A 24,230-nucleotide genomic window follows, 5' to 3' on the forward strand; every position below is an offset into this window, starting at 1 on the left:
AAATAGCCACAATTTGTCAGAAACATGCCTTTAGGTCATGGACAGAGGAGCCTCTCCTCTGACTGCTGTGGTTTTACTCAGAGAGAGGGAAATTAGAATAGTCTGATCTGATCAAGATAGTTAAGTATCAGTTCACTATTTGGAAGAGTAAAAATGTCATTGCCCAATGATCTCTGTGAAAAAAAATAATTAGTTGTGAAAAATAAATCTCCCTGACAATTTAAACATATTAGAAGACATATAAATAGAAATTTTCAAATATGAGGGAAAAGACTGAGAGAGAGGAAGGGAGGTGGACATCGAGTTTGCCWCTGCATTCAGTATTAGAACGCCCAGGTGGAAGAAAAAGTGACTGCCAGAATTAAGATTATCTTTATTCATTTTGGCAACACTTAAAACACCATTCCACTAGGAGTCATCATTATACAGTACATCTCTTGTTRAACACATGTCAGAGACCAGATGTCCTTAACCTCTGGAATAGCTGTTTGTCCTGCTTAGTGGTCACATTTTACTCACCTCATTTTCTGACAGAATGAAAGGGACTATAAACAAGAGCAAATTTATGGTGTAGCGATAATGGACTGAATCACAGAGGAATTATATGATTTTTCTAAGATTAGAAAGAGAACTGACTCTTGATCTCCTGGTACCCAAACAGCAGCAACCCTCTTCCCTGTGCTGGTCCTGTCCCAGTMTTCCCAGAGCTGCAAGAAGTGGAGATTCAGTGCCCACACCATTTACAGTATCACACCTTTGTACCACACCACAACAGCCACCATACGTGGATTGTATGATTTCAGTCAGTGGCAACCATGTCTTCTTTTCACTACAATTTATTATCCACGCTGACCTTGCTGGGAATGATTTTCTGTCCTGTTCAAAATCTTTGCAGGAGAACATTCAGCTCTGTGTCTCATTTTCCTCCTAGGTAACCATCACTGCATCATCTCAAAATGCAGATAGAAGAATTTGAATAAGTAACAGCAGATTTATCCCAAATCCAAACAGAACAGAGCTGATAGTAGGAGGAAAATGCTTTGAAGAAGAAGCCAAGCCAGTAGTCCATTACCTTACAGAGGCATGTGTTCAGGTTTGTCAAAGCAGTGGAGATTCTCTGGCCTCTGCTATACACACAGCCAAACCTGGATGTGTGTGTTTCTCTGAAGATAAAGTATGAGATTGCTTTACTGCTCTGCACTGAATCTATATGAAGAAAGTGTGCCAATGTTTCAGCATTTGCAGAGCACAGCAGCCTGTGCAGGACATGAAAATGCACTCGCTCAGTGCTGACTTTCAACACACTTTATTTCCAAATGAAACTCTGGGCATGATTTATCAGCTGCCTAGGCCTGAGGTACCACAGTGAGCTCCCCTTCCATGACTCCCCTAAACAGCTGCAATCCCTTTGGCCAGCCTGGTTTACAGAAGCAAGGCTTAGCCATGTGGGCACTGCAGAGAAAATGTTCATGGCCAAGGGGACATCAGTGGCAAAGGAAATGSTACATGGAGTTAGACCAGCATCTGCTACCCTGGGGAATATTTCTACATTCCTAACACATTTCTCCCAATAGGCAGAGATGAAAACCTGCAGCCCAGGCTGGACTTTACTGARCCAGAAAGATGCACATTTCTATTTGAAGTCTATCATGTATTGCTGCTTGCAGATCTGTTCAGTGTATAAATACTGTAGTAGCTGCTATGGGAGATCATAAACAGGAACGGAAGCCTAATCTTTGCTCTTTTTTTAGTATGACATATGTATATGTACCATTTTACTATGCTTAAGAATGATTCAATATCAGACTGGATGGTATTCTACAGCTCTGCACATTCAGAGAGTCTGCAGATGGTCTCTCCATGTGTCTGCTTTGTGTCTCAACAGTTTATTCCATGGGGGATTTTAAAGGCTACCCTGTATTCATCTCTCTRAAAAGAAAGCTAGAATATTTTGCCAAACTATACTCCCTTCTGGAATATGAAATCTCTATCAGTACAATTAACTGCTTCCAGTAAAAACATCCCGTGGGTTGAGGAGGGGTGTGGAAAACAAGCACAGTTCTCTATGTTGTCCTTCTGTTTTGGTGTTTACTATAYTTTCAGTGTCCCTGAGCTGCCTGTCTCCAATATTCCACTGCATGTCATGTGCAGTCTTTGACATACACAATCATATTTCATATTTAGGCCTATATTATGAGGCCTTTCCATTGTCTTTATTGGACCAGTTTTGTTCTTCCAGTTCTGAAGCAAGACATAGGCTACAAGCCAATATGTGAACTAGAAGAAAGGGACAGCATCCAAAAATGCTCTTGTGTACATTTCTATAGGAGAAGGAATTAACTTAAAATATCAAGCTCTAACTTTAATTTCACTGTTATATGCAACAAAAGAAAGCCACCATAAGATATCTTCACTGCATGAAACTGGGGGCACTTCGGCCTTGGCTAATGTACAGCACCTACATTACCCCTAAATCAAGACTTACGATTTTCCAGATTGTCATGGTCACACTGGCTGTATCCCCACAGTCCTGCTGAACCTGGTCAGAATCCTACAAACTCCTTTGCAAGCAAATCTCTCTAGGAGTATGAGTAGGTTGCCCAAGCTGGCTTCCAAAGCCTTGTGGCAGGCAAAGGAGATGGATGAGCAGCGAATTTGGCCCCAAACCTGACTCGGGGACTGTTTGCACAGCAGCACAGAGACTGCATGCAGTCACTGACACAGAGCAAGCAGCACAAGTGACTCCTGTGTGCTGCAAGCCATAAACCACGCAGAGAGGAGCAGAGGGGCTGRAGGGGATGTGAGGAGGGCTCTACTGCTTTGTAACCCTTTGTGCTCCAGCAAACCAGGCACAGATTAAAACCCCCTGCTTCTCAACAAGGGTAGGTGTAAATTACCACTGCCCCAAGAGCAAGGAGGGCACATTCCAGTTTATTCTTTGTGGCACGTGTTCTTTAGGGCAAATGATAATGTCATGAGCTGGCCTCACATGAAATGCTTAAGCCACTTTAAAGACCATATGAGCACAAAAACTTTTGTTATTTACTCTCAAACTGAATTCAGCTGCACTTCCTCCTCAGATAAATTCTCAGAAATGTTTTGGTAAACAGGTTTTGATATACAGCCTGAACTAAACTTTAATTAATTTGTATTTGTGCACTCTGAGAAGCATTAAACATAAGCATGCYCAGCCTTTAAATCATTGCTATTTATCAGACAAATTTGACTTGATGTCATTGCCTTTTTTTCACTGGTGTTTTGGTTAGAGCATGGTGCTAATAACACCACGGTTGTGGGTTCAGTCCCTGTACAGGCCATTCACTCGAGTTGCACTCAGTGAKCCTTGTGGATCCCTTCCAACTCAGAATATTCTGTGAAAATTCYTTCGRATAAGTAAAGGGACTTTTCTCTCTYTCTGCATAGGAGGTGAACCCACAGCTCATCCAGGACACCCACMTAACATGAAACTGTGCTATCTAGACCTCACTGCCTTCTCCACATGGCTCCGTTTACAGAGCCCTCAGAACACAAGAACCACTCCAAGAGACCAAAAAAGGCAGCAATCTCCTTATCTGAGTGCAGGGAAATAGAAATTGTTCTTCTAGTTGCTGTGAGGGTCAGGCTGAGCCAAGGCGAGGCGATAGGGTTTGCTGCACATTAAGAGCTTGCACGGTCCTGGCTCTTAAGCAGAAATGTTGTTCCAGCAGAAAGCCTCTGAAAACTGAGAATAATATAACCACAGCCTCTGAAAACTTTCTGTTCCCTTTCTTTTATGAACAGAGACTGCACTGAAGCAATGGCTCTGAAGAAGTTTTCTTTATCTGTTCTCAAAATTGGTTTGTTTTCTTTCTAAATCCAGTTATCATATTACTGTATAATACTATTATTAGCTATTGTGATATTTGTCTGCCAGATAAAGAACAGACAGAAAGAAACAATTTAATTCCATTCCACAAGCTGTTTAGCCAGGGAAGGTATTTAATATGCTGCAAAAGCCAGTTGAACACTGTCCATGCCGACAGCACTGGCAAAGCTTTCATTTGAAATCCATCAGCAGGAGAAAAGCGAAACCATAAAAGGTCATAACTGAACTCGGCACTATCGCTGACAGGGCCCRGGGTCATGGCAGACCTTGCTGCTTTGCTTGGAAAACTACGCCCTGCAGCTCTTTTTCCAAGGGACAGGAGTGCTAGAAGAAATTATCACCCCTTCACACCCTGTAACAAATGTACACCCTGTATGTCAGTGTACCATAGGTTTAGGATAAAGTTAAAGTAGAAAATGTCTGTGTTCCCCTGCAAAACAACTCAAGAGAAACTGAAATTAATAGGAGTTTTCTCCTAATGAAACAGCCTCCCCAACAGAGACAAAGACCCCACGGTCAAGTTAGTTCAGTGTTTGAAATTTACACCTCTCCTGTAAAATACACTGCAGAATTCTCTCACCACATTGCCCCAACTGACGACTCTGACATAAAGCAAAGTTATTTAAAAGCTGCCCTTTTGAGACCTGTAGATAAAGCAGCTCACAAATACTGGTGGCCCAGAGCATCGCTTYGTGCTGTTGGGGTGACTGAGGCACGAAGTGCAAAATGACCTTGCCCAAGGACACAGGAGAGAATGGAGCCGGGAACGAAACCAGAGCTCACCACTCCCACGCAAATGCCCTCAGCACAAGAACATCTCCTTCTGCCACGGCCTAATGGAACAAACAAATATATAATGCATTCTCAGGAGCCTTTTTCTAAACCATCTGCTCCTGAGCCTGAATCAACAAGCTGTTCGGATTACTCATGTGCTACACGTTAGGTATCTGCTTTGATAACTGATTGAATTAGAGCTCCTAAACCTGCCCACTGAAAGGCAGAATAAATTTTTGGAGTTTCCCTAGCAGGACTGTCAGTGGATTACTGGAGTGAGCCTGGGTCCTAGGAACCCCAAGTTTGTGTGCAGTGATTGATCATTTTTGAGTAACTACAGTATTCCTAGGATTWAACAGCAGGTAAAATACAGGAATTTTGTTGTGATTGTCAAGATATTTATTTTCTTCCCCCAAAAAAAGCTGAAGGTAGGTATCAGGAAGAAGCAACTATGCATGGAATACTACTGAAATTTCTTCTAACAGAAATGACATTGAAACTAGATAACCATTGAAGGGATAAACCTGGATTAGTGTGCCAGCACTGATGCACAGAGCAGTGTAAGCTGGTTTTCCTCCACACATATTTATCTTTCTGTGAAAATYTAGTTTTGGTACAGCTGCAGAGTTTTGCCACCACGCATTAGTGGGAGGCTSACAGTGGAGGTTACTATACTCTTGAACTACAACAGAAGCAACATAAAACATCTCTTCCTTAACCACCAGTGTAGCTGCCCTTTAACCATAAAACCAGTGACAAAAATACTCCAGCAATCCAGAGGAATTTGAAAGGTTAAAGGTTACAGAGCAAGTCCACCCACATATTCTTAGGAAATTCACTGCATTCTTGACCTGACTGTAAACAGGGAATCACATGGATACTGCAAGATATAATCTGATACTTCTCAAAAGAAGAACTTCAGAACCATTCTTACTTGCATTTCTGAGCTGCAATATTCTGTGTCAAAGTGTCATGGATGTCTCGCTTCCCTGATGTCTGCACTGACTTTTCCAGACAGGGAACACAGAACCCTGACCACTGGATCCTCTCTTTCTGGGTAGTGAGCACTGAGTGAGATTTCTCAGGCACTCACACAAAATGCTGAAAGGGTTACTTGTGAGCTGCTGGTTTTGCTACCATGGCTCCTTGTGTCCATGTTTTGGGGCAGATGCTAATATAGCTTGTATATTTGTGGCTTGTGGAACCAGAACCAAGCCCTGCAATAGCAGCAATTAATAGTCCTACCATTATAGTCAATGACTATTGGAGTTAGTGATGATCAGACCTTCTCAGTTAAACTTGTATTTTCTCATTTGTTGCATGCTTGTGTGCAACATGCTTATATATATGTATATATATATATATCTATCTGTGTGTGTGTGTGTTTGTATATATATATATATATATATATATACATATATATCTGTGTGTGTGTGTTTGTATATATATGTATCTGTGTGTGTGTGTCCTTAAGTACTTGGTTTATTTCCACCTTCCAACAGTGGACAAGGCTGCAAAACACAGTCCGTACACCAATGCTTAGAGTAATAAAAATACCATAATTTTTAACTTTAGGCCTCTCAGGGTCTAATGACATCACTCTCATTCTTTTGCATATATCTATCATAGAGTTTACTAATCAGAATGATACTTACATATGCATGTGTGTGTGTGTATAATACATATACATATTTATAGATATACTCACATACGCACAAAATATCACACCTGGAACAAATCCTAAAGACAAGCAAGTTTGATCAAAACCAGCCTCCAGGTACATAGTACATGTGTTTTTACTTCTATCTTTAAAAAAAGTAAAAGACAGCACTAATATGCAAGGTATTCACCAAAAACTGATCATCAGAAAGCCCCTGCATAGTAGGCACGGAAACATGAAGCAATATGCCCAAAAGCAYGAAGGAAGCTTGTGGCACAGCTGCAGAACGGATTATTTCTCTAGTGCCARATACCCCTTTTGAATAGTGTGTTATTCTTCACACTCTTTGTCACAGTATCCAGCCTGAAAACCACATGAAAACCAAATTCCTTTTCAAAGGTAGTTACAGACCCGAGTCTATCACACAGCTAAAATGTTCAGAACCATAAATTTGATAAATATATCAATATACATCCAATAAATGGCATGAAGGAAATGAATATTCCYTGCTATCACTGTAAAGTGAGGGTTCTACCTTGCCTAAATCAGTCATATCTTACACTAAGCTCATCTTTGGCTCATTCAACAGCTTTGGCAACACAATCTGACCCAGTGTCTGCTATAAATTATTAACTCAATCTCACAYCAGGCTGTTTCAATTTTGGAGCAGAAGCATGTTGCAAAATCTCCMTAGAGAGCTCAGTCAGTTACAGAAATTACTTTTTTAGGGGAGCTGATCGCAACAATAGAGAACTCAGCATGGACATTTTGGGACCAGTCGACCCTTTAAAAGAAGATGCCACTTAACTTGGGTGTCTCCCAGACTTGCAGGTCTCCCAATCTTACTGGTGCTGGTGCAAAGCTGCAAAATGAATCCCAAGGCTCAGTCCTTGTGGCTGAGTGCTGCAAGCTCAGCACCACTCCTTAGTTAAAAAGTCTCCTCTAACTTGTTTACGTATCGTTGCATCTGCTGTGTGGACTGCACACAGTCACACACTGAGTGCAAAGGACATTTTGTTCATTGATATTCATTAAAGGAAAAAGAAAACAACCTTAGAATAAAGTTGGGCTTCTTTCAAGAGCATCTTTTCCCATGGCCCAAACAGCATCAAACCATAAACTATTGAAATGCTTTAAGTGTCAGAACACTTGCGAAGTTAAATTAACATTGTAGTTGAAGCCTGAGTCTGACAGTTAAATTTAAGACTTTAGGAGCTAAATTCAAAAGACTGCAGGGCATCTTTTTTTCCCCTAAATGCCATTATTAAAAATGATTCCTACAAATTGTACTCAGAGTTTACAATCTAGGATTCAGGGTTTAAATCATAGCAGGATCATTTCTGATTTGAMTGCTGGCAGATAAGCTCAATCCTTTGTCCCCTGGTTGGAGGTTAAGTCAATAATGCTACTTTTTTTTTGAAGAAAGGTCTTTGACAACTGCAAGTATAAAACCAAGATCCAGGATGGTCTTAAATATCCTCAGGAAGGTCTTTAGACCTTCTGTTCAAAGCAGGATCAGCTACAAGGTCAGACCAGATTGTTCAGATGCTTATCCAGTCTGAACTTGAATACCTCCAGGGATGGAGACTGCACTTTTCTGGGCAACCTGCTCCTTGACATGTGTTACGGTCCAAATTTAATTTGGGAAATACTTATTGGAGTTTTTCACATAAGAAACTTGCCCATCAGCACRAAGACTTTGCAACCTACATGATTGTAAGAGACAATAATAAAATAGATACATCTTTATCTCCACATTTATTTTATTTTATATTTTAACAAATGTGTTTGATCAGTTCTGGGTGTGCTCAGACACACTCCTCCAGAAAGCAAATGTTCTGTATTTGTAGTTTCCATGCACATTCAACACATTCAAGGCTCAGCTGTGGAGTGTGGTCAGGCAGCAGTTTTGAGCACACAGCACACACATGAACGTGCCTTTTCTTGGCAAACTTACAGGGAGGCAGCTCACACACAGTTTAGAGCCTTATTATGAAGAGCTGAGGCAAACAGAGCTGATCTCTAGCACCAGAACATTCTCTGCAAATGATTGTTTGAAAGTGGGGTCAGGGCAGGGAGGGCTACTTTCTTCCCAATACTTTGGATGGAGATGCAGGAATTTAGGACTAAGGATGAGCTTTGTTAGACTCAGAAGTCTCAGGTTTTGCATATTCAGAAAAACGTAACTTCCCTATTTTGACTGACAGGCTTTAGAGAAAAGAACCTTCCARCTTCAGTGAACTTTTAACACCTTTTAAGCTGCAAACAGTGTGAAGGATTTTATCTCAGTAGTGAGATTCTAACCCACCTCCAAGAAGGAAGACATTTCTGCTCCCTTTTGACACATTTTTGAGTGCCCAGATGGAAGAATCTGGCCYTAAAATGCATGTGCAGCAAACTAGGAGTCGTGAGGCCTTGTCACGCCTTCAGCAGTGCTGACATCAGCGAGATGTCTCACTGAAGAGCTTGGCAATTTTACAAGATGGAATTTATTCTTTTTARCTGGAAACAGCGAGCCTGTCATCAGCCAAAACACATGGCAAACCCCTGCACATTGTAAAGATTCTTCACCCAACTGTCCCAAAAACATCTCTGGAAATCCCACGGTTCTCTGGCACATTTCTTCGGGAAGAGCAAAGCAGGAGGCTGAGATGTAGCTTTATAAGGTTATAGAATTCAAAGACTTTCAAACCAATTAACTCCAAAGGATATGAAACAGTGACTTATATAATGATGAGTCAAGGCTCACATAGTGGCAAGATAATAGGAACTGCTGGCCTTGTGCAGCTAAAAAAAAAAATCTTGCCCAATAACCTGCTACAGTTAGCAGCCTGCAGCAGATGCCTAGGAAAGAGGGAAAAGGAGGGAAATGTAAAGAGCAATTAATCTCCTGCCATTCTTCTGGCTAATAATCCGTTGTGTTGGGGTTTTGGAGCCAAAAGCTATGCCCAGACCAATGTATATGATTATTCAATGAACAGTGGTGTTTATWTTTAACCTAGCTATACCTCTGACCTGTACAACCCACAGTTGGAAGTGGTAGCACAATTTATCTATGCATCATGGGAAAAATATTATTTTCTTCTGCTCTTGAATTCTCTGACACATTGCTGGAATGTACTTGGTATTTATACTCATCCATTCAGTTATCTTTTAACTGCAATGAGAGCCACAAACCGGATGAAAGGAATTATTTTAAATAATCAGAAAGCCTCTATTGATGATACGTGGAGCAACATGTAACTGAGGCCCATTCACTGTGTCTTGGTGAATATTGTACCTGAAAGTATGATTCAACTCATTAAACTTTGTATGGTATTCACTGGATTGAATCTCTAGTCCAACTTGGGTTAAAAAGATCTTTTGCCACTGATTTCATTGGAGTCAGATATTCATCTTTAGCCTCATACCCGTGTTTCTTGCCTTGTCACACCCATGTGGCTGTCAGGGCACCACTTTATGTGGTAACCCCTCTGCAGAGCCCAGAAACAGCCTCATCCCACAGACTAATATTTTAGCCAAATCACTATTTTTGCTTGTAGAACTTCCCTGGATTTCCCTGCAAACTCTTTGCTGTCCATCCACCCCCCAAGGTGGGTTCCTTTAGTCCTGCCAGAGCTCTAGATTTTGGCTGATCCTCACTAGGCTGCAGTTTCATCTGCAAATACTTCAACTGTCTGCCAGTGAACAGCTCTGAGCAGCTGTGCACAGCCTGCTACAACAAACCCAATGGCCTGGGAGTGTCACTGCACAGAGCTGTTTGAAGCTTTAAGATACCTTGGTAAAAGCCCACATTTGAAGGGCTCTATATTCAAACCAGAATGTCTTTACTCATTGCTTTCTGTCACTGTGAAACAGTACACCATGGGAGGAATTTTAAATGAAAACATAAGCTGTTTTTATCTTGTGGGGGGATTTTATTTTTTTTAAAGCACAAGCTATTTTGTATATTTTATACCTTCATCACATGGAATTAGTAATTTTTCCAAATAAACTCAGTATAGCCCTACTGATCTTGCTTATAGTCCTTATTACAAGGTCACTGTCCATATTTTGTAGTACTACCTTTTTATTTCAGTCTTCTTAACTGATTATTTCATTTTACCTGTTGCATATAATTATATAAAATGCAARTGTAAATTAATATCTGAAGAATAAGTATATATATTAAATATTATGGACTTACCAACAACTGTAAGGTTGACTTGTGCTTGTTTGCTGCCAAGTTTGTTCTCTACTACTAGAGTGTAACATCCACAGTGTTCCTGCTTTGTTGATGATATTGTTAGTTTGCTGCTGTTCTCAGCATTCTCAATTTTAATATATTCACTTTCTTGAATCTGCCAAATTAAAAATAAAATTACGTGATTGATTTCTTTGTACCTGAAAGAGCTCAAAGCACATTACAATGTTATCATAGGGGAGGGTTATTTGCAGATAACTCTATTACAGAATTGAGTATGTGCAGCTGGTAAACTATGTACTCAACACCAGTCATCCTGAAATGCAGTGGAACAYTAYAATGGCTSCAGTCCTSCAAAGGCARCAAGGAGCACTGGTGTTACTGGAAYCCCACTAAGGAACAGCAGTTTCACTTTTTAACTTCTCTGAAAGTGCAAACGGTGTAATTATCAAAAGAACAAACTTTGGCTCACATATCACAGGGGAATGAGGGTTTAGCCTCAGCTCATTTACCATTCCCCTTCAGAGGCCCAATGTGCAAACCATCCATAGCTGTGACTCTTGCTCTCTTGTTTTAACCAGGCTTATTCTGTACTTCCACACAAACCAGGGTCACAGTTTCTTGTTTGAATAACCAGAATGACGTTGTATGACATAAGGATATRATTCTACAGCTGTACAGAGAGACATTCAAACAGCAGATCGAGCTTTCCTATAGCATTCTTGTTTTCTGGAGAAGCAAAAATCAAAATCTATGCCGAATAATATAGGCATTTSATGAACTAGTTTTTAATTGAAACAGAGCTATCATAGCATAAATGGCCAGGGTGACATAGATTTTAATCAYTATTAGCTTGAGACATGACAGTTCTTTAAAAACCTCATAATGCTACAGTGCAATTATAGAAGCTGTACACTGTGTTCTTATGAAACAGACAACATAATGTCAATGCCCTTTGTCCTCCCACCACTTCCTTCTTAGATAAGTGACTCTTCCAAGCCATTCTCAGAATTTAATTAAAAATAAAGGCTATTTTGTTTTCCTTATCTTGTCTCATATATTCAGTGAAGAAGAAATTAAAAGTTTAAGAACAGGACTTTCCCTGCTCTGTCCTCAACTGAGAGAAAACACACACACTGCAATATGCCCAAAAGTAACCTGAGAAAGATTCTCCTACAAGAACTCAAGTAGAAAGTTAGCAAATGGGATTATGTAGGGTTAAATGATACTGAAAGTTGGTCCACCCTGCCCACATATTTCTGAGGTTCTAAATTGTCTTTATGTTTTTCCTCATCAAAATTAGACAAGGGGTGATAGTGGAAYTAGATCTGCATTATTCAGAGAAAGCCCTGAGGGGATGAAGAGAAATCTTTGAAAGGATGCAGAGACAGTTCTGAAAAAACTCCCAGTAAATTGTCAAAACACTTGGCTGRTTTTCACTTTTAGGACTGGGAATGGAACAGAGTTGAAATCAACCACATTTATAGAAAAGGAAGAAATCCAAGCATAAAACAGTATGTGGTGAAGTGCAAGTGAAAAACAAAGCAAAGTTATGGTGCAGCACAGGACATAGTAAGTGGCTCCCCTTTTAAATTAATAAATGAGAGACTGCTGCCCTCACTTGTCCTCCTACAGTGTTTGGTAACCTTCCGGAAGTTTTTTTTCTTTTGTATCTCATTCATCATAATGAATAATCTATTTTTTTTGTATTTTGTAATACTTTATTTTGTCTCATAGTGAATAACTAAAGAAGACAGTATAAGGTATAAATATGGTAAAAATAGCATTTTACAAAGGAAAAAATATGTTGAATCACAGATTAKGGATCTGATATGGGCAACAGGAGCTGCTAGTCCCTGTTATCACRCAGATCTTCTATGTAAAAAAGGCCTTAAAATCTACGTAAATAGGATTGTTGTATTCAACAATGAACTCAGAATACTGCACAAACCAGAAACTCACTTTTGAGGGGTTCATTTTACTAAAACATTAAGACAGAGTTCAGCAAAACCAAACACTGAATGTCACTGAAGCTTYTGAGACCTATTTTTTGTGGAAAGCAGTGGTTCAGTCCAGTCTTGAAGCTAAAGAAATTAAAGGAAATATAGGAATTCAGGAAATAAACCCATCCTTTTCCCTAAAGTAAGAGGTTATTTGGAGTTAGCAAGGATGGACTTTGGAATACCCTTTGCACTAACAAACTGTTTTGAATTCTTTCAATTAAATGCTGACACATCTGGATTTAGAGTCTAAACTTCCTTCTAGGAGATGTTTTTATTTATGCTCTATAGAGTGCATAACAAGTTCAGAATGAAATAAACAGAAGAGCAGCCACAGTAGATATTTATATTTGCCCTATCCTAACGTGACACTTCATCTTCCAGTCTGAACTTGCATATGGGGTTATTTGATTTAAGGTGGTTTGATTTTAAGTAGCTTTGTTAAAGCAACTCTCTTTAGAAACTGCTTTTATGGACACATGTGATACAGTTTGAAGTTATTAATTCAAATAGAAGGAACTTTAAACCTAAGGAGTGAGGGCACAGATGGCGTGGACTGCTGTTGTGCCCTGTATGGTGACATTTGTGTTGCAAGACCATTCACTCAAGCTTTTGTTATTTATGGTATTCTGCCCTCTGAAATAACTTTAGATCCAGCATCAACAAAGAAGAGGTCATTTTCGAAGGAGAGAAATGTCCCCTGTGACAGATACTTTTCAGATACCTGTATGTTTCCCATCACTTGTCCTTTAATTCATGGTTTAACACTTCTCACAAAGAAGTGATCACTTGTTATAGGAGAGGACAGGCAGCAAGGAGTTTAAACTGGAGCAAGAAAGATTTGAGTCTGACATTGGAAAAAAAAAAAACCCTAACAGTATGGAGATTCAAGCAACGTAATAATTTGTTAATGGTGGTTGTGAAATCTTTATCTGTGAAATGTTTTGAGCAGAGGTGAGGAAAACATCTGCAGCAATGACATGGACTTTGCCAGTTCCTCGGGAAAGGAGATGGACAAACGGGAGAGTCATTCGTGCTCCTTTCCAGCTCTACTTTTTCAATGATTGTTAAAAGAGACCAGAAAACAATTTACCTGCTTACGGAATTTCATCCAGGTGCAAGTTATGGGYGCTGTTCCTACCACCTTGGCAAACAATTCCACTGCTTCACCTGCACGGACTTTTTGGTCTTCTGGGAACTGCGTAATCTGAGGAGGAGCAGCTGAYGGGAAAAAGTAAAATCAATGAAATATCCCTTTAAATGACTGTAAGTTTTCTTAAAATTCAAAACACATACATGTCTCAGCTCAACTGTTTCAGAGAAGCATTTGAAATCCAGATTAGCAGTTACTTGTTGCTTGGAATGGAAAAAAATTCAGCGGATTTGTTCATTCTCAGAAGTGAAGCAATAACAATCCACTCATCCAAAGTTTGCTCATGCAAGACAAGGGTACAGACACCAAAAGAAAAAAAACATTGGTACTTACCACCAATTCCAAATATGCAGTTTATGAAACTTTGTTTTGGGTTTTTCAGAAAAACYTATTTTTCTTTTACACTTAGTATTTTTGAAGAATGGCTCCAGCTACCTTCTAATCAATTTGAATGTGTTGAAGGGGTCTGCAAACGTGCTCCCTGATGTCATCAACAGCATTCAGAAAATGTAAGACTCAAGATCTGCCTATGAAGATTCAGGCTTCAGTAGCCAGATAAACACTGTGGCATAGAAATATCAAGTGGGACAAGGAAGGAAATTGATGTCTCTCTCCATGGGAAATTTTCCATGAGCGATGACGGATCTGTTTGTGCATCACAGTGCTTCTTCCAAACCTTGCAGTCCCATTCACACCCCTCTATTCATGAACCAGGCATTCCTCCTTCTCTTCCTTCTCACTGCCTGAGTATTAATAGATGGCAGAACACCTCTTCTGCTAACAGTGCTCCTTCCTGGCTCTCAGCTGGGGTGCTGAGCATGTCAGACCCCAGGCAGCTGCTAAGGACAGATGCCAGAAATATCACAGGACAACTCCAGGGTGAAACCTTTACTGTTGCTTATAAAACCAGCATGATAAAAAATTATTCTTGTGTGTGTATTGAAGGGGAAGGAGGCAGACTGGAGGACATATTGATAGAAATGGTAAGAGGTATTCCCCAATATTGCAATGACCTCACTGCCAAATGCAACATTTCCTTTCCAAAGCACAGGGCTACTGGGTATGAAAAAAGTGCTTTCTTTTCCTTTTCAAAGTAATTAAATCAAAGTGGGTTCCCCCCTGCCCTGCTCTAGACTTGACCTTTTAAAAGTGTTTTTGTTTTGAAAATATTTGAAAAAAACTAGGCTGAGGTGCATACCTGGCTGAAAAGCAGCTCAAACAGTTTAAAAGTCTGACAAAGATTTAAGACACTGAGAGGAGGGTCCTACAGAGGAAATTTCCTTCTAACTTTAAATATAGATAGCTTTGYCTGGGAGACTGCAAACACATGAACAGGTTGCCATAATGGCAGTGATGAGGAACAGCATAATGGATCACCTTCTCTGTGGTAAACATTTATGCAGAGGATGCTGTGATACACAGAAAAATTTCTTTCACTGAAAGCCAAGGTGTGTCATGGATATGCAAAAGGGCATAAGTTACACACTACTGACACTTTATAGGATATATGAGAGTAACTTCTATAGTCCATATGAGAGTAACTTCTTTGGATGCTCATAATTTGACTTAGTGCAGTGTAAATAAGTTGACTTACCTGCCATTTATTCACATATACAGACAAACTTAGTAGGAAAAAAGCTGCACTGGTAATTGTGGGTGACACATGCAACAAATTACCTGCTTTTGGAGGAGTCTTTGGAGTTGGTTTCTTCTTCACTGTTGCTTCACCTGTTTAAAAAAAAAACAAACCAAAAACAATAAACCCCRTGAATAAAAACGTGAGCTTTGGAAGGTACCAGACTAACCACAAACATCCATAGCAATGCTTTGTTGGCACTTGAAAATATAGTATGTTCTTCCAGCATGTTATACTAAAGTATTAAAAATACCTGTAAAAAACRCTCATTATCCTGAATGATCCTCAGAATATTCACAGTTGAARCTKAAACTTTAAAAAGAATCAAGGAAAYCTGCTCCACATTTCCCATGATCTGTAATGCTCCATTCCTCACAGCTATTTAACAGGTGAAATCACTGGGCCAAGATCCATCCCACAGCGAAGTTGTGCTCAGATTTCCAGCATAATCAATGCTGAATGAGCTCAGTTAAAAGCAGGGTAGTTAACACCACGTGCTGCTCCTCWTATCCCCTGTGAGCTCGCAAAGAAACAGCCATATACCAAAGCAAGTGTTAGTATCACCCTCTGCTTCATCCCCTTCACTAAGTAGGGACAACTTTTTGCTATATTCTCAAAAGAAAGTCATAGCAACAAAAATATGGCTTAGAACTTGAAATCTGGACAAAAAAATTCTGAAAACAGTGTTCTACAAATGGTACAAGGTAAATAGAGGAACAATAAAGAAGACATGTAGGTAGAAAATGGCTACTAACTATTTTTCACGAAACAAGAACTAGAGGCCACCCAATTAAATTACCAGACAGCAGGCATAAGAGAAACACCAAGTTAAATATAACATCCATAATCTACCTTCACAAACAAGTATTGTTTTACAATACAGAAACATAAACAAGTTCAAAAGGACAAATTCATAAGAGTTATGTCTAGTGGTGGCCATTTAAATGCAGCAGTCTGGATGCCTTCAAACCACTGAATTCCAGAAGTGAAGGAGTTCATTCCTTTTAGAGCACTCTCTTTTTTTGCCTGCTATTCAAAGCATTCTGGTCAGAGAATGGTCTGTGCTGTGAAAGAACATTTCTTATTTTCTTATGCTCAACTAGGCAGCATGATTGAAGTAGTCTGGCTTTTAAGATGYTATTGCCTGCAACGGAAGCAGTATGTGCTAAGTGCTCCTAAGTATCTGGCAGACTGTACAGAGGTGCCTAGTGATAGCCATAACAGAAGCAAAAGTTTCAAATTTTTTGGTCCATTCTTTTCTTTATTTAGTTACTTCAAACTAGAAAGACACTGAGCAGCAAAATATCCCCCCGATTTCACCAAAACAATAAAACCAGTTTTGTTTTGTTTTTTTTTWAATTTTTTTAACCCTTTTGGCTACAACTAACTTCAAGTTGTGCATGATACCCTGGAACACTTCCTGTGATGCCCCATGAACCTCTGGAGCCATGAGCTGYAAAACCACCGTGGGAGTCTAATGCTCAAACAACAGACAGATTGATTTTTAGAGTAACCAGAGGTAATGTGGTATAGGATGTGAAAAGACAAAATAACCTTTAAAATATATAATGGTTTATCTGTCAMCAACAGTGTTTATTCAGTTCATTCTGTGCAGTGAATACAGAAAAGGTTTTTCAACCTTCTTTTTTACAAACTTCCATTTCATATTAATTTTCTCTAAAAGTATGTGTGGCTTTTATATGCTCTGAATTTTCTCATTTTGTAGCAACCAGAAACACAGCATTGGACAGGCAGGATATTCTCACAGTACTTGTGACTGAGACAAGAAAGAATAGTTGGGTGTTTCCCAAAGAAGCCTTTCTTCAGCAACTGTCAGCTTAACAGAACAGGTAAAGGTTTAGATGAGTACTTGAGAGGTGTTTATTCCAGTACAACTGGACCACCATGGTGTAAGCAAAGTGTCTGTCCTGCCACATCTTCCATGGGCACTTACCCCTCTTTAAACTGAGGCCTTCAAAGAACTCATTAAAGGAATACTTTTTTTTTTTTTTGCCACTAACAGAGTGAAATGTAGCCTGGCTGCTGTGGTAWGGGACAGCAAACATATTTCTACATCCTCCTTCTCATCCAAGCTGTTCAAGCAAAGGCAGCAAGTGATGTTTTCAGAGCAGTTTTCCTCTTTGCCATGGTATGGTCACACCTGGAGCTGTAACTCTTATTTCAGGTTGGAGCCATATTATGTGGATGAAATAATGTATATGGTCAGGTGCCAGCTGGAAGGCCTGTAGAGTCTGGCCTGTTATCTGCTCTTAAACATCCCTATTCATGGAAATAATCCATTAATTTTTCATWAGATATAAAATCCCATGTAAACTAACTCACTTGTATGATTTAGAAAYATGTAAATATTTTTGATTGTACGTGTGCTGTATTCAACATCAGATTCTCTGCTTTTCTCTAAACTGAAATGTTTTGGTTTTGCTGTTTTGTTGAAAAAGCTCAAATGTTTTGCTGTTGGGACTCTTCTCAGAGCTGCAATGGCTTTAAATACAAGCTATGATTTCAGAAATGTTATTGCTACCACACTCCATTAAGCCTGATATGAACAAAGAGCCACAAGGATGAAGAAAAAGCACATCTATCAAGTGCCATCTTTGGTTGCAGATACTGTTGCTGTTTTTTCAGGAAAAAAAAGCAAATTCCTGAATGCAGTATGATTTTCACTCAGTTATCAGCTCTTGGCCTACACTGTATATTTGTTGSAGTACCTTAGTTAAAGGCAAGGTGAATGCTGGAATAACTGTGCTCAGGCCAGTTTAAAAGACCCTCAGGTCAGTGAAGATTGCCATAGCAGCCAAGTAGAGAACATGAACTCATCACTTAGTTCAGCTAGGCCACTGCTTTTTATACGTAAATACRATTTTTTGGTTTAAATTTTAGTTTTTACCCACCAAGACATTATATTCACTTAAGTGAGGATACACAGACTGTCACTGGACTTCATCAAACCGTGCAGATTGCCAAGGGTTGCTGGAAGGTCTGGCTGAATATCCTGTTTTGCAGACACAAACAGCSCTGAGCAGAAATGAAAGGCTGGGGCAGGGTGGAAGGGGATGAGTACAAGGACAGGTCTCTGGCTCTGTGAAGCTGACTTCTTTGGCTAACAGTGCACACTCCACTTTTCTTAGATCTTCCTCAAGAATACCAGCTCATCTCGTGCATCTCTTTGAAATGCAACTTTTTTTTTTTTTCCAAAAGCTGCTGGAGACAGTTAGTGAAAAAATCTAATAAGATTACTCAAAGTTGACAAGGTCAAATGATTGTTTTCATTAAAATATTTGAGCCTCTTGGAAATGTTAGTTCAAGTCTGCTTCTGCTGCATTTTATTTTTTTTTAAAGATGGTTTGTCTTTCTCTTGGTATTTACATTAAAACAGGCTGAAGCTGAATATCAGGCTGGAGGTAAATGTACTAATATTTCCTCCTTAAATGAATCTGCCTTCTAGAAATAAAACAAACATTACAAGGCAGGTTTGCCTCTTACAGAGCTTGTTTTTGAGTGGGGGGACATAAAGTAAAAAGAAGAAAGACCCCATACAGGCTGATAGCTGCTGGACATTTGGTTGTGCTCTTCTTTCCCTGATGGTGTAGTCGTGAGAGCAGATAGGCTCAGAAGCCTCCGTCTTTCTTTTTTGCTTCCCTTTTTTGGAATTTTACTAAAAATAGGAATAGCCCTCCCCTGAAATGGCTCTCTGCACAACTTGCTTTCATAAAGCACAAAGTAAAACTTTTAGATCTGAAAAAAACATCAGTACTCAAGATAGTATTTCCAACTAATCCATAATTCCTACTGTCTTCCCTGAGGGACATACCTAAAATTATGTACATGTCTTCTGTAGTGATGGATTTCAGCACCTGGTAAACAAGTACAGTTAATACCTAATTCCATTAACATAAGAACAAAACATATCCCTGCTTCTGTCTGCTTGTGGAATAGCCTCATTTTAGCTCAGGAGAGCAGAAGGGTTAATGGCATACTCTCATAGTACAGGCACATAAAAAAMCATTTCCCCCTCATGTAAAACATGTCAAGATTTCATCTTTTAAGAGGAACTATTTTTTTTTTTCCAATGTTTTCAGAGTTCCAGAGAAACTGAAAAAAGAAGTCTTGTCTGTAATGTGTCAGACACCATGATAAGAAGAGCATTTATGGAAAATTTATGGAAAGCCCAGATTCTGCTCCTTCTTCCCCTTCTCACTTGGACCCTTCAAGCTTCTGGGATGTGAGATCATGAGGTCTCTGTCACCCGTATGAAAATGAATCCCAGTGTAACTTCCTTCAGACCCTTCTGGGGACAAATATCAGGGTCTGAATCAAAAGTGACTGTTCTCTGCAAACCTACATTACTCCTTGCTTTGCCAGAAAGCATGGAAAGAGTGAGAGCTAGGAGCACAGAAAAAATAAAACATTTGGCCTTGTGGTCAAGGGGATGAATTATTCTTTTCTATCCTTGCTTCTGTCACAGACTTAGCTGATGAGACAAAAACTTATTRCAGGTTTTAGCACAGACAAGATGAAACAGGAGAAAAATGATGGCTACAATTGTAGCAGAAAAAGACAACACATCATTACCTACAGTTTATTCAGATATTCATGAACCTGTGCTAATTGCTGGGGAGAAAAATGACAGACACGATGCACCAAACACCAGTAGCTTGAAAACTTCAGCAAGGTTTGGAAGTTTAAACAGTTTCAGTTCATTGCTTCTCAAAGAGCAAATTTCTTATAATGTTTCCAAATAACTGTTTAGAATCTAAATACAATAAAGCAGAAAGCAAYGCTGGTTTAAATTTGATGACAAGCAGATATTAGTAAAATAAATTCCATACAAGTCAGTTATTTGAGTTTGTGTGCTTCAGAATAGCTTTTAAAAGCTTTTATTTTATTTTTCATTAAAAACAACTGTCATTTTGTTGCAACATCCCATATTTAGTTTCTAAATCATGCAGAGATTGTCCTCTAATTGAGAAATATACAGCCTCTGCCTTCTGAAAACAAAAATAAAACACAGGAAATACTCACTTTTGCATTACAGTCACGAGAGAGCTAGCATATACCAGCACACTCAAAGCTTCAATAGTATGATCTGGTACACGGAAAATAACTCAGTATTTGAAAACAGCTCAGCTAGAGGAATAAACAATTCCACAGCAGTTCAGCAGCACGGTTCTGGAGCAACTTCTACAACTAAAGCAAATCTGAGCAGTGCAGAAGAGACCCAGCATCAAACAGAGCTCACAAACWGCCCAGGCCATGGAAAATCCACTACAAGCTCTGGTAAGAACAAGATAGCAAGGTAGTTTCTCAAGTTTAACTTTAATTTTCACCTTTGTTATGTCCTGGGAGAACATCTACAATTAGATACTAAATAGCTGTGTTCAAGTGGGTAGGGACTCGAATCTAAGGTAGGTTACAATCCTGTTACCCAGTCTGTTCCACAGGAAAACACTGCCAGGTCATCTGGACATTCAGGAGCTCCAAATGGTTTCAGTGGGAAAAGCTAGGTGTTATATGCTTTTGCACATTAATTAAGCCAATGGATTTAGGTCCCTGTTTTATAGAGAAGAAACTTAATATTTCTATTACATGCCTCAGATGAGCAATTTCTAGCCAACRACATAACTGGAAATTAATGAAGCACGGCCTCTCTTCAGTTCAAGGCCACATTGCAAAAACTATTCATTTTTCCCTGCATTAGACAGTCAATAAACATTTCTGTCTTCTTCTGTCAACATACAGATATGTAGGATGGACTGCATGAACTACACATGGAAAATACTGCTCTGTGCCAACATTAACTCAGAAAATGTCAGTACGGTGAGAGCTGTAGAGTAACTTGGCAGAGATTCAAAATGTATGCCCAGCATCAGAGAAACTGAACTTGGCACTCAAGAGTAAGGTTTTGGACAACAAAATAATGTCTCTCCCTTGCTCATTTCATATATACAGTCACAGATTTGTTTTTTCATCTGTGGAAGCAACCAACCTTCAGCATCACCAGGTTAAATCTTGCATTGCCTTTTYACCAAGCCCAGCTTGGCTGTTGGGCCTTGTGGCACAGCTATTCACCCTTGGACCCCCAAGCCTGAGGCATGAAGTTTCAGAGAAATCCTATTCAGAGTTTAAGAGAAATCCTATTTATGTCTTAAAAATAGCTAACGGCAATTCGATTCACATGTACTAAGAGCGGAATTTTCATCTTAGAAAAAAAGATTAATTTTTTCTTGAAAAGTTTGGTCAGAGGCTTCCCTGACAGTGTAATTCACATTGTTCCAACACACTAAGTACTTGCACTCACTGTGCAGAAAATGTCTTGGATCTGGCAACAGCCAGGAGGAGAGCAGCATGAGCCTTCTGGGAAGTGAATGGAACCGAGGGAATGGCTTGGACAGCCTCATTGACCCTCAAGAGCATCTCAGACTATCCCAGWGACCARAGAGATCAGCACCAGTCCCWGATCACAGCTGCCACCCAGTGCTCYCATTTCTGCAATTAAAACAAGATCCTGACCAAATTCAGTAACTTCCTTAGTAATGGAGTTCTTCACTTAGAAAGTGGCAACTTGTATGCTTAAGACAAAACAATCTGACATGAAATAGATTTTGAAACATTTTATATTCATCTATACTGGATTTCATATTATTTTCATAGAAAGGAAATCAACAGAAAACTTGAAGCGCTTACTGATTTAGTTATGTATTAACTAAACTGGAGGCATCAAATTTAATGTGTTAATGACATTTTCTTAAAATGGTGCCTGCAGACTTGGATTCTCTGACAAGATTGTTTAYTGAAGAATAAATAACAGCACTGCAYGCTAAACWCTTGRCCACTGACTCATAATTTTTCCATGGCAATTAACACTTAGAATTCTCCCTACTATGGACAAGAGTATCTTCCTACTATGGACAASAATATATCAACATAACAAAGGGTCCTGTCTAACATATTTACTTTCATGGTACATTGTTCCATAGATGTCACTGCTCAGCCTTGCATTCAAGTACCAATAATGTTAAAAACTCAGATCTGGGAAGGCAACAGTGAAACCTTCCAGGGGATTTCATCTGGACAGTGTTGATGGTGACATTGTATTAATAACCATCAGCAAGGGGATACAGTTACTTAACCAAAAATGTGCTTGACATGAAATCAAATATAGTTTTATATAGTAGCATATATAAAAAAATTCTACCAGCAAATACTGCTAAATAGCTTGCAGGTGTTTAGACAAAATTCCTTTCTTAGGAAATAGGAATAGGAAAGAAGAACTTACATTTGTGCAATCAAACTCTCACTATGCTGGATCATCCCTTCAATGTATGTGGTCTGGATATGAGAACAGTGGGTTTAAGAAGCATTACTCAGATTAGGGGATCCAGGATATCCTGTTAGGTTTTCATAACAATGATTATGACAGGTGATAATTGCCATTTCTTAATATTTACTAGAAGYAGTGCTGTGAATTAGCCCTACAAAAAACATTGGGCATTTCTTTCTAAACACTTTAATCCAATGTTTAGATTTATGAGGATTATTTTCTAAAGCATTAAAGCCATTTTTTTTCTCAGTAGCAATAATTGGGATACAGTTTCTTCCTACTATAGTAAAGTTATGTTGCACAGCTCAGCCATGGYGAAGTTTAAAAAATAGCATCTAACTGCTGCAATACGCTTTTTTTCAACAGCAAATCTTGAAAAAAGCCTTTGAAATGAGGTCCTCTTGGAAAGAGTTCCTCATGGAAAGCTCACRTTTTATGTAAATTATTGTGATGTCACTCAAAAAAAATCTATACTATCTTTGATATTGCATGCAAATTGATCCTGAGGAAGCGGGATTCTAGATCTGCAAACAAATCTGCCTGATCTTGAGCTAATTCCTTCTGGTTTTGTCCTCTGCCTTTAGCTACATTAAGCACAACAAAATATTTGCAAACACGGAATAGAAATAGATTTTTCTGGAAAGGGAGTATTTATTTGTAAATGTTCAAATCTTCTTTCACTCTTAAAAATCTCAAGCAGCATTTTGATTTTTCCACAGTCTGTTGCGACAAAAACATTTATTTAATAGGCCCTGAAGATGTGCAAAGGGCTTTGGTAATTGAAATAAGCAACTCCCTTTAAGCTTAATTTGAAGTAAGTTCTAATTTCACAGGGAACTGGGTGCCTAAATCCCTTTACAACAGTTTCAAAGCTTTCTAGAGAAATGTTCAAGTGGTGATTATTTTTTGCTCAGTGTTTCTGCTACAGGGCTACATCAAGCCAGGAGACCCTTACATTACCCACTGATTATTCAGGCATAGCACAGAGTGTGCAATATGATAAATAATGAAAGGTTCCAATTTTCCACTGTTAGAAGAAAYGTAACATTTATTTATTCTCAGTAACATTTGACATCCACTGAGCAAAGACACAGATGACAAACCCAAGTCAGTGCAGTCAGTGCAGTTCCAGTTCCACTGGAATCATAATGAACCAGTTCCAGACGTGCCCTTCCTCTTTTCTCCCTTACTTTTTTTCAGATTCAGAGGTGGATCTGTTATTCTCAGAAACAGTATTATTTATTCTATTTATCCTTGGAGGGTTACATAATTATTACTAAATTCTGGTGACACCGTGTTAACTCTAAGCAAACCTAAATACATTGCAATTTTTGGATTTGCTAGCATGGGAGCAATCTTTCTGCAGTAAACACTGCAAGCATCCATTCAGAGATGCTTTTAATCACTGAATGATACAAAGCTTCCTACATAGATTTTATTACTCTTATTCTACAGCAGAGTCCAGTGTGTATTGCAAATCAAAAGTAATGCCCCAATTCTACTTACTACTGGATTTCTGTAGCTTACAAACCCCAAGCTTCCAGTAATGTTATTTATTTAAATAACATTGYCAGAATGAGCAGTCAAATGACCTGGGTCAGCAACTGTTCTCACAGT

General features: G+C 39.1%; 1 protein-coding gene across 1 annotated transcript in view; it reads right to left on the reverse strand.

Moving 5' to 3' along the window:
- MYLK (myosin light chain kinase) overlaps positions 1 to 24,230 on the reverse strand; it is a 190,639-nt gene that overhangs the window by 31,566 nt on the left and 134,843 nt on the right. The window contains exons 19-21 of the mRNA XM_057368573.1: positions 15,313 to 15,363; positions 13,576 to 13,703; positions 10,486 to 10,639 (exon numbers count right to left, since the gene is read on the reverse strand). Of these exons, the coding sequence (XP_057224556.1) occupies positions 10,486 to 10,639; positions 13,576 to 13,703; positions 15,313 to 15,363 (333 nt within the window). The remainder of the gene's footprint in view (positions 1 to 10,485; positions 10,640 to 13,575; positions 13,704 to 15,312; positions 15,364 to 24,230) is intronic.

This window comes from Malurus melanocephalus, unplaced genomic scaffold (genome assembly GCF_030028575.1).
Source record: "Malurus melanocephalus ecotype Western Australia unplaced genomic scaffold, MMel_1.1 scaffold_94, whole genome shotgun sequence".
NCBI classification, from domain to species: Eukaryota; Metazoa; Chordata; class Aves; order Passeriformes; family Maluridae; genus Malurus; species Malurus melanocephalus.